The 9,309-nt window shown below is 42.7% G+C and overlaps 2 protein-coding genes across 4 annotated transcripts in view; one reads left to right on the top strand and one right to left on the bottom strand.

Annotated features, from left to right (window-relative positions):
* Window positions 1-4,267: 4,267 nt before the first annotated feature.
* TEKT1 (tektin 1) overlaps window positions 4,268-9,309 on the top strand; it is a 6,432-nt gene continuing 1,390 nt past the window's right edge. The window contains exons 1-6 of one of the 3 annotated variants that reach the window (XM_076354784.1): window positions 4,268-4,366; window positions 5,186-5,429; window positions 5,825-5,990; window positions 6,291-6,419; window positions 6,858-7,001; window positions 8,866-9,088. In XM_076354784.1, the coding sequence (XP_076210899.1) occupies window positions 5,240-5,429; window positions 5,825-5,990; window positions 6,291-6,419; window positions 6,858-7,001; window positions 8,866-9,088 (852 nt within the window). In that variant the 5' untranslated portion in view covers window positions 4,268-4,366; window positions 5,186-5,239. The remainder of the gene's footprint in view (window positions 4,367-5,185; window positions 5,430-5,824; window positions 5,991-6,290; window positions 6,420-6,857; window positions 7,002-8,865; window positions 9,089-9,309) is intronic. The other 2 variants (XM_076354785.1, XM_076354786.1) reach the window with 2 other exon arrangements.
* Window positions 6,965-9,309, bottom strand: part of FBXO39 (F-box protein 39) — a 19,629-nt gene continuing 17,284 nt past the window's right edge. The window contains exon 4 of the mRNA XM_076354782.1: window positions 6,965-7,616. Within this exon, the coding sequence (XP_076210897.1) occupies window positions 7,503-7,616 (114 nt within the window). The 3' untranslated portion in view covers window positions 6,965-7,502. The remainder of the gene's footprint in view (window positions 7,617-9,309) is intronic.

Below are 9,309 nucleotides of genomic sequence, written 5' to 3'. Positions count from 1 at the left end.
TTGTACAGGTTTTCTAAAGTCTGCCCACTTCAGAGAGGTGATCGTAAAGATACCTGGTACTTGCCTGGTACTGACTGATTTTAACTGCTGGTGGTTCGCATGTAAGAAGATGAGGGAGATGGTGCTGTGACATAGTTTTAGAAAAACCTACAGCTTTGTGCATTAAGAGAAGTCTGATCTATATGAATAACCTTGACAGTTAGACTGTATGATTAAATTGAAATTAAAGTATGTAATGTATGCCCCGGTGGATTTTTTAGTATTTTTAGTTCAAAAAATGCAGAGTGTGTGTGTATATATGACAGTAAACGTGTTCAGCACGAGTGATAAAGAGAACAATATGTTAAGTCGGCATAGTATATGTTTTACACAGATGGACTGTTTCCTGGCCTTTCTAATGTTTCTGCACTGTATCTAAAATTCAGTACTATCTAAGGTGGTTTATTGGCAACTTGATCCTACTTTTAAAGGCTAGATCAATTAATTCTGTGCAAGAATAATCTCAGCAGAGACATCACCTACTTTTTAAAACTATGTTCGCATATAGCTTCTGACAGCAGGGAAGTCTTCCTCCTTGAAAGTACAATAATTGGGTGGGTGCATCACTTCTCCCTTCGTGTGACATTTCCAATAAGTGTTTAATCTAAACATACGCTCAAACCAGTGCAAACTCCTGGGTACATGTAATTAGGTAGAAAACTAGGCCACGTGATTTGACCTGTGTCATTAATTTAAACCTGGCCTGGCTTACAGAGAGAGTTTTAAAGTGTCCAAAATAAAAGTTGGCATTGCTTTATGTAAGGTGCATTTAAAAGCCACTTTTGGTTATTCTAAAAAAGCTCTATGTCTAGATAAAGCCTCAGTGGAATTAACAGAATTACAGAACGGTTTGGGTTGGAAGGGACCTCTAAAGGTCATCTAGTCCAACCCCCCTGTAGTGAGCAGGGACATCTTCAATTAGATCAGGTTGCTCAGAGCCCCGTCCAACCTGACCTGGAATGTTTCCAGGGATGGGGCATCCACCACCTCTCTGGGCAACCTGTGCCAGTGCTTCACCACCCTTATTGTAAAAAAATGTCTTCCTTCTATCTAGTCTAAATCTCCCCGCTTTTAGTTTAAAACCATTAACCCTTGTCCTACCGCTACAGGCCCTACTAAAAAGTCTGTTGCCATCTTTCTTAAAGGAGGCTTGTAAGTATTGAAAGGCCGCAATGAGGTCTCCCTGGAGCCTTCTCTTCTCCAGGGTGAACAACCCCAGCTCTCTCAGCCTTTCTCCATAGGAGATTATTCTGGACACTAGTGGAACACCAGAATTCAGACCTGTTATGTCAGTCTGCTTTGCAATTTCAGCAACGTTGAAAGCAAGCAGTTAACAATGCTGCAGTATCAGCTCAACCTAGATTCTCCCACTTCAACCCACTGTCACAGCAGTTTGGATGATGGTTTAATCATCTGAAGAACGAGACTATGGTATTTTTAATGCATCTAATATGGAACATAGCAACACATTTAATTTAGATCTACTCTCATTAATGCTGGTTATTTAGACTCCTCCACAGAAAACATATGGTATTTTTCCAGACTCTGAGGACTTTGGCCACTTCTTCATAAATAATGAACCCAGTTTCTACATCCAGACCCAGTTCGCCATGGTGAGGAACTGCTCCTTTATAAAGGCCTTAGTATGGGATGTGGTATGTGAGCAGTGTTTCAGCAGCACTGAAGTTGGTGTTAGCTTACCAGTGCTTCTATACTGAGGAGGATTTGCTTTTTCGTCCAACTGTAACTGCTTTTACATGTTGTGCGTGGAGGGGGGCTGGAGGGGGAGATGGTGGGGGGCTGGAGCGGGGAGATGGCGGGGGGCAGGAGTGTGCTGCTGGTGGGAACAGCCGGGCCGGGCCGGCGCGAGGTGCGGTGGCAGACCCCAGTCTGTCCCGGGATCATTTTCTCCCCTTGTAAATTGCTAGAGGTTTTCAGGAATTAACAAGCCTTTTCCCTTCCCTTTCCCTTCCCTTTCCCTTCCCTTTCCCTTCCCTTTCCCTTCCCTTTCCCTTCCCTTTCCCTTCCCTTTCCCTTCCCTTTCCCTTCCCTTTCCCTTCCCTTTCCCTTCCCTTTCCCTTCCCTTTCCCTTCCCTTTCCCTTCCCTTTCCCTTCCCTTTCCCTTCCCTGTCCTAATTGCGGAGTTGATTTACCTCTGTTTGACGAATGGCGCATTGTTGTCAGCCTCAGGAAGTCTACAATGATTTAACCCCTGAAAACCATCTGAGGTAAAAATAAAACTTTCTTATGTCATATAATTCATATTGAAGGATCAGTTGCAAATTTCATATTAACAGTTTAAAAGGAAATAATCTTTTATGGTAAGCTAACAATGAAGAACAGATTTAGGGTTGGTAACTACAAATGAATTGCTTTATGACGGTGTCACTCACAAGTTTGGTCAGGACAGCATCAGATACTGGGTTTTCAGAACAAAACTGCATGAAGCCCCACGGGTCTCACAATGTCTTGGAGGACCATCACGTGGGGATTCCTCAGCTTTCAAAGCGACTGAGCACGTTTTCAGAAACATAAGACATTCATTGTTCTCAACCGCTGTTCCGATATCTCAGCATTTCAGTTTATTAAGAATCATTTTTGTCATCCCTCTTTAATTTGCTCATATTTGTAAAAGCCTTGGAATGTTAGTACTGTACTAACAGTACAGTACTACATGTACTGAGAGTACAAATAATAAAATTTTGTGGAAGATGACTAATATGCAGCCTGATACATATTCTGTGACTCACGCTGGCCAAAGTAAACCTCTGTTCAAACTAGCTTTGAGTTCAGATCTACTTAAGTCATTGCAGATCATAGATCTTTCAGTTATTACGGAAATGGCTCCAGTTCCTGCTCCAGCTGTTCATGTGACAAAAATTACTGCTTTCAACTAACTCATTTTAGCACGTTATGTTAAGAATCTGTTAAAAAAATATTCATTTTGGGGGGGAAGTATACCTAGACCAAGGGGAGCCAGAATGTACAAATCAAGGGACAGCCCATAGAAGCATTGCGCTCTTGTACCAATAGTTGCAGACTTCATGTGTGCAGTACCATATAAATTGATTTATAGGTCTGCGTCCATAGTGGTCTATGTAATTGATTCTGATCAGTGTTCAGCCTAGCCATAGTTTTGCTTTGCCTCATGATCAGGAGCATTCTGAGTGTCTGTGATCACAGCTTTCCTGCATCAGTTAGCATATATTGTTCATGTTCCTTGCTTGCCTTGCACCCCATTCTCTGCTGCTTCTTGAATCTCTAGGTCCTTCTCCTCTCAGGCTAATGGCTTCAGTTCTAATGTCAACCCTGTCTTCTGAAGCCTGTATTTTTCTTTGGCTAACTCTGAAATACCTGCATTTTTCTGTAAGACAGTATTTCTTCAGCTGAAACCCCTTTTTTGCTCAAGTACGTGCAGATTTCTGTTTACACGGCAGCTGACATGAGAGGCACTGTAGTTACCAGTTTTAATGATCACTGAGAGAATTTAGCTACTGTTTGAAGTAAGATCATTAGCAGCTTGCTAGCTGTCACTGCACTGTATTTACAACCAACAATTGCAGTTGCTTCCCACTTTTCCGTCTTGGACCAGCTCAACTTCTCTTGACCAATGCTACTTGCTTCTTTATCACTTTGCAATCTCCTTGAACCTTGTTGGGAACTCTGAGAAACCCTGCTCTGATCTAAACTACATCAGGGCTGTATGGAGGGGGCATAACTGTACCATCTGATGTAATGCTCTTTTGTCTCCTTCATTTCTTCTTCTTCTGTCTGGCTCCCAATCTCTTTTGTCCCAGGAAAGAATTTAGTTGCCATAAAGATGGAGCATACTACTAAGGATATTTTATGACTGACATTTTAGATAGCTAGGTACTTAACACGTCTTTAATTTGCTTTCACAATCTTTATGCATTTCTGCAATAAATTGATCAAAAATTACTGTCTGAAGCTGTGGGAACTATCTCAATTAATGTAAAAGAATACGTTTTTATTTACAGACAGATCTTACCTGGGAGTGGGTGAAAGGAAGCGCCACTGGCTTGTGTGTGCTGTGCTTCTTCCACCTGGTGCAATAGCAGGAGGTTGCCAGAGGCAGTGTTGCTGTTCCCATAGCAACCGGTTTGTTTACCTTCCATGCTGTTCTGAGCCACCTCCTGGAATATTTAGTTGCACATTTAAAAAGAAACTACGTGCTGCTGCTGTGGCGATTGAGGCTGGAAGACAGTTGGGAGCAAACCCCCCGATGAAGGGGAACTGAGGACGTGGCACTTTTAGCCAGGGTTTGACCTTGGGAGCAGCCTGGGCTAGGAGCAGTACCAGCCAAGAGGTGTGTGAGGGAGAAGGGGGATTGTTTTAAGGGTACCTGTGCTGGAGTGTGGGCAAAGCTGTGTGTTGCTGAGGAGCAGCTGTGTGCATTTGGGGTGAGGAGTTGTCTCAGGAACACTGGATGAGCATAGTGCAAGAATAGGAAAATTGATAAACTGCTGTGATTTTGCACATTTTTTGGGCATTGGTTTCACCCTACGTTAAACCAGTGTCCCCAGTATGCTTCGTTCTTTGTTCTGCTTCAGCCCTTCCTAGGCTTTTCCATTTCCTCATTTACCTGATGTATTTCCTCCTTCAGCTTTTCACGTCCTGATTGCTTTTTTTTTTCCCTAACGACTATTACGTTTCTTTTTTACAACCTTGAGTTCATCCACCTCTCCAGCCGTATTCTTAAGAGGTGTTTATTTCTCCAACCTGTGGGAGACTATTTAGCTTTTATATTTGTTTACTTTTTCTCAGTTTTCTGTGATTGTCCATTTAGTAATTCCATCCTTCCTCACAGGTCTCCTTTTCTTTCCCTTCTCTTCTCCCTCCTATTGCAGACAGCCCATCTTTTCCTCTCAGTTACACTTTCAAGCCTCTTTCTTACTCTCTCTCCTCCTAGCTTCCATTCCCAAATTCTTCTGTTTCTTCATTCTCCCACTCCAAACTCTCCCACACACCTTAGCAAATTCTTGGGGAGCCTTGAGCAAGAAGTCTTTTATTTTCATACCTGTGTCATTTTGCAGGTGAAAGGGGCAAGAATTTTTCTCACCCTCATGGACCTGTCTTCTCCCCCTCTTGCTTCTGCAGCCAAATATAACGCTATTCCTGTTTTCAGGTTCCACGTTCCAAGAACGGACCTGCGTTATATCCAGAAACTTTCCAAAAAACAATGGCCAGACTGTTGCAAGCTCCACCCAAGTTTCATCCCTCAGAATGGGACATTGCAAACAAGATGCAGTGTGCCAGTACAGAGTCTCAGAAATCCAGGTCAGAGCGCATGATAGCAGAGAGTCGGAGGCTGCTGGATGAAACAGAAAAGACAACTCAGAAAACCCAAAGTGATGTCAACAAGAAAATAGGTAATCCCATGTGTTCTGCCAGTGTCAAGATGTGTTATTTGAGCTATATGTTTAAGATGGCCTTCTTAGAAAATTAGTTGATAGTGAATAGGAATATATGTCAATGCCATGCTATCTGATCTCATGGAAAAATTAAAAATATTTTAAAAAATATTTTGAGGCAGGTTCTTTATTTTATAACAAATAAATTACTTCTCCAGAACACATAGAAAGCTATTCCAACCAAACCTCCTGATACAGGGTTGCAAAACTGTCTCCACACATCAGCCTACAGCACTACATGCACTCCACTATGGAATAAGTCTATTTTTAGCCCTATCTAAGATCTGACCCGCAGTGCTCTGGCATCTAAGATGGGCTTGTATTAATACCTGTTTGCAATTTTCATTCTGCAGAACAGAGACAGGAAGAAGTAAAATTCTGGAAGCAAGAATTAGAAAACAAACTTGAACAAATTGTTCATGAGACAGAGGTACTGTTGACTTTCAAGATTAGGCTGGAGAAATCTTTGGAGAGCTGCAAAGAGCCACTCATCATTGCCCGAAAGTGTCTCCTGAACAGGTGAGATGATTAAGAAGAAAACCATTCAGGGAGAGAAAAAAAATCTAGGTAACGAACCTTTAACGAATAATAAAAAAGGCTGCCTGCCTTTTTTAAATAATAAACTAAGGACCTGCCTCTCTTTGCAGTGGAGTCACAGTCTGATTTAGGTGTTGCAACACTGGGGAACCAAGGCCATAAGGGAAAAACTTCCTGTGTGGCAAGGAAAAGCCTTCAATTTGGAAAGCTGGGCTTCATCATCTTCTGTTAGCTGCAGGCATTTTAACAATGTGGCTGATGGCTTTTCCTCTTTTTGTTTAGGCAGAGGAGAGCTGGGATTGACTTGGTGCATGATGAAGTGGAACAGGAATTGGTGAAGGAAGCTGAAGTCCTCCAGGGGGTTATTGCTTTGCTTGGACGTACATTGGAACAAACCAATGAGCAAATCAGGTGCAGAGGCAAAGAGCGTAACTGAACACTGATTAGCTGGAAAGTAGGACAGCCATAATCCTGAGAAGTTGTAGGGTCAGGCTGAGCACAGGTCCAAAGTTACTTTCAGTGCTAAACAGTTACAAAGAAGTCAGTCCTAATTCATACCAGTCGCTCGGTAATGGTGAGAAGTTCTGTTTGTTAGAATTCAAAGTACTTGCACGTGATCCCTGGTCTTCTCATGATCCAGTCCTGTGCCTTTAATTCCAATGAGAATTGTACCATCAATTTATATGGAGGCAGCTTCATGCTCTAGATTTTGGGACGTTGCAACTGACAGTTCATACATGAAGAATTCCATAACAGCATTTATATTACCTAATGTATGTATGCATGCATGTTAGGGACACCTGTGAGTGCCTACACTTCGGCTTAGAGTCCGGTTGTTTCTCCTCCTAGACTAAACCGTTCAGCAAAATACAACCTGGAAATGGATCTGAAGGACAAGTTCACAGCTTTGATGATTGATGATTACTGTGCTAGCTTGACAAACAACACTCCTGATATCAGATATGCTGATAATGCAGTGAAAATAGAAGGAGAGTAAGTGGTTATTTAGTTCAATGAACATATGATAATTATACAGCTAGTATGAGCTGTTCCAGTAATAGCAAGATGAAAGTAATTTTATGTAAAACAGACTATATCTGTCCATCATCTGTCTGTGTAGATTGTTTTTTATACTTGTCATGGTTTAACCCCAGCTGACAACTAAGCCCCACGCAGCTGCTCGCTCACTCCCCTCCAGCGGGATGGGGGAGAGAATCGGACGGGTAAAAGTGAGAAAACTTGTGGGTTGAGATAAAGACAGTTTAATAGGGAAAGCAAAAGCCCCATGTGCAAGCAAATCAGAACAAGGAATTCATTCACTCTTTCCCATCGGCAGGCAGGTGTTCAGCCACCCCCAGGACAGCAGGGCTCCATCACACATAATGGTGACTTGAGAAGACAAACGCCATCACTCTGAACGCCCCCCCCTTCCTCCTTCTTCTCCCAGCTTTATATGCTGGGCATGACGCCATACGGTGTGGAATATCCCTTTGGTCAGTTGGGGTCAGCTGTCCCGGCTGTGTCCCCTCCCAGCTTCTTGTGCACCTCCAGCCTGCTCGCTGGTGGGGTGGGGTGAGGAGCAGAAAAGGTCTTGACGCTGTGTGAGCGCTGCACAGCAGTAAGGAAAACATCCCTCTGTTATCAACACTGTTTCCAGCACAAATCCAAAATATAGCCCCGTACTAGCTACTGTGAAGAAAATTAACTCTACCCCAGCCAAAACCAGCACAATACTTCTGTCCATCACTTTAGTATCTGTGTAATATGTCTGTGAAATAAGCCACAATAATCATGTTCCCAGTGAACTGCCATTTACTACAAGTTTTTGAGGCTCACAGTTAGCTAAGGAAAAATTTCACACATTGTTTAAACCCAGAATAGATTTACTCATCTAACTGCCTTTCCTCTCCCAGGGTGTCCTAGTGGGGAGAACACTGGACTGGGACACATGAGGTGTGGAGTCAGTTTCTGACTCAGTCATTAACCTGTCAAATGTGCCCCTTCTGTATGAGTCAGTTAGTGTGAACGGTTTAGATGGAGAAATAGCTAGCACAGAAAAACAGGCTGAAGAGAGGAAACACACTGAGAAAGCAGTGTGTGTGAGACAGTCTTCCAAGAACACTATTGGCTCTGCGAGAACTGACAAACTTGGAACACCAAGAGACTGACAGCTCTTGCTGCTAGCATGTTAGCGTGCATCAGCAACAGGTTGTGTAACTCAGACCACACCAGAATGGTGTTGGCTGCTATATGCAAATGACAATTACAGCTTTATATATCTACCCAATGAAACAAGGAACCCTCTGAGGAACTTTCCAAACACCTGCCTGCAAGCCACTGGTGCACAAGTATGACCCTCTAATTCTAGGGATGCTGTTGGGGGTTGGCGTCCCAACTGTACTATGAGGTGACTGTCTTATAGGTGGTAAACTATGTGAGAGAATAAGTGAATGTTTTGTGGGAATAGTTATCTGCTATTAACAGTAACAGCTGAATTATATTAGTAATAACAGCTTAATTAATGAAAGGTGTTCTAAGAAATATTGGTTATTATCTGTGTTTCCCCCACAACAACTTAATCCTTTATCAGGGAAAGGAAAGTTATAACAAAGTTGCTCTGTGACTTTAGCAAATTCGTTTCCATCCTATCCGTGTCTACTTCGTCTTGAAATGTTTGCGACAGAGAGGGTCTTTATTTTGTATCATCTGTAGAATTCCCAGCACAACTGGCACTTACTGGGACATGCAGTTAATAGTACTGCTTTGTTCTTGGTTTTGTGGACTAATTATAGATTTATGAAGTCACAGAGGGCCTGATGCTGCCAGTTGATGACCTTTTATTTTGACTCTCTTTCAGTTTTGTTAGCCTTGAAGACTGGATAGATTTCTCAAACATAAATATTGAAAAGGCTGACAAGCAGAGAAACAATTCTTTGGCACTGGGGGCACTGATTGATGGCATCCTCTCACAGACAAGGAATGACATGCGCAAGCAATGTGAGATGGTGAATGTTGCGTTTAGAAATAAGGTGAAGGAAGTCAAGGATGCCAAGCACAAGCTAGAGACACTCCTTGCAATGGTAAGTGGTAGGGGACAGTCAGCGAAAAAGTGGAAACAATGGGCTTGGGTTATCTATCAGTTTTCTCAATCCAGTGGCTTGAACTACTTTGCTTTAAGAATTTTACCTTTGCACTACTGGCAACCCCTGCCACATTTTCCTCCCTGCCCCCCCCCCCCCCCCCCCAAGTCATCTTGGATTTTATTTTCTCAGCTCTGCGTGCACCACTACAGAGGTTAATT

This window comes from Aptenodytes patagonicus, chromosome 17 (assembly GCF_965638725.1).
Source record: "Aptenodytes patagonicus chromosome 17, bAptPat1.pri.cur, whole genome shotgun sequence".
NCBI lineage: Eukaryota > Metazoa > Chordata > Aves > Sphenisciformes > Spheniscidae > Aptenodytes > Aptenodytes patagonicus.
This window is presented reverse-complemented; position numbering and strand designations above follow the sequence as displayed.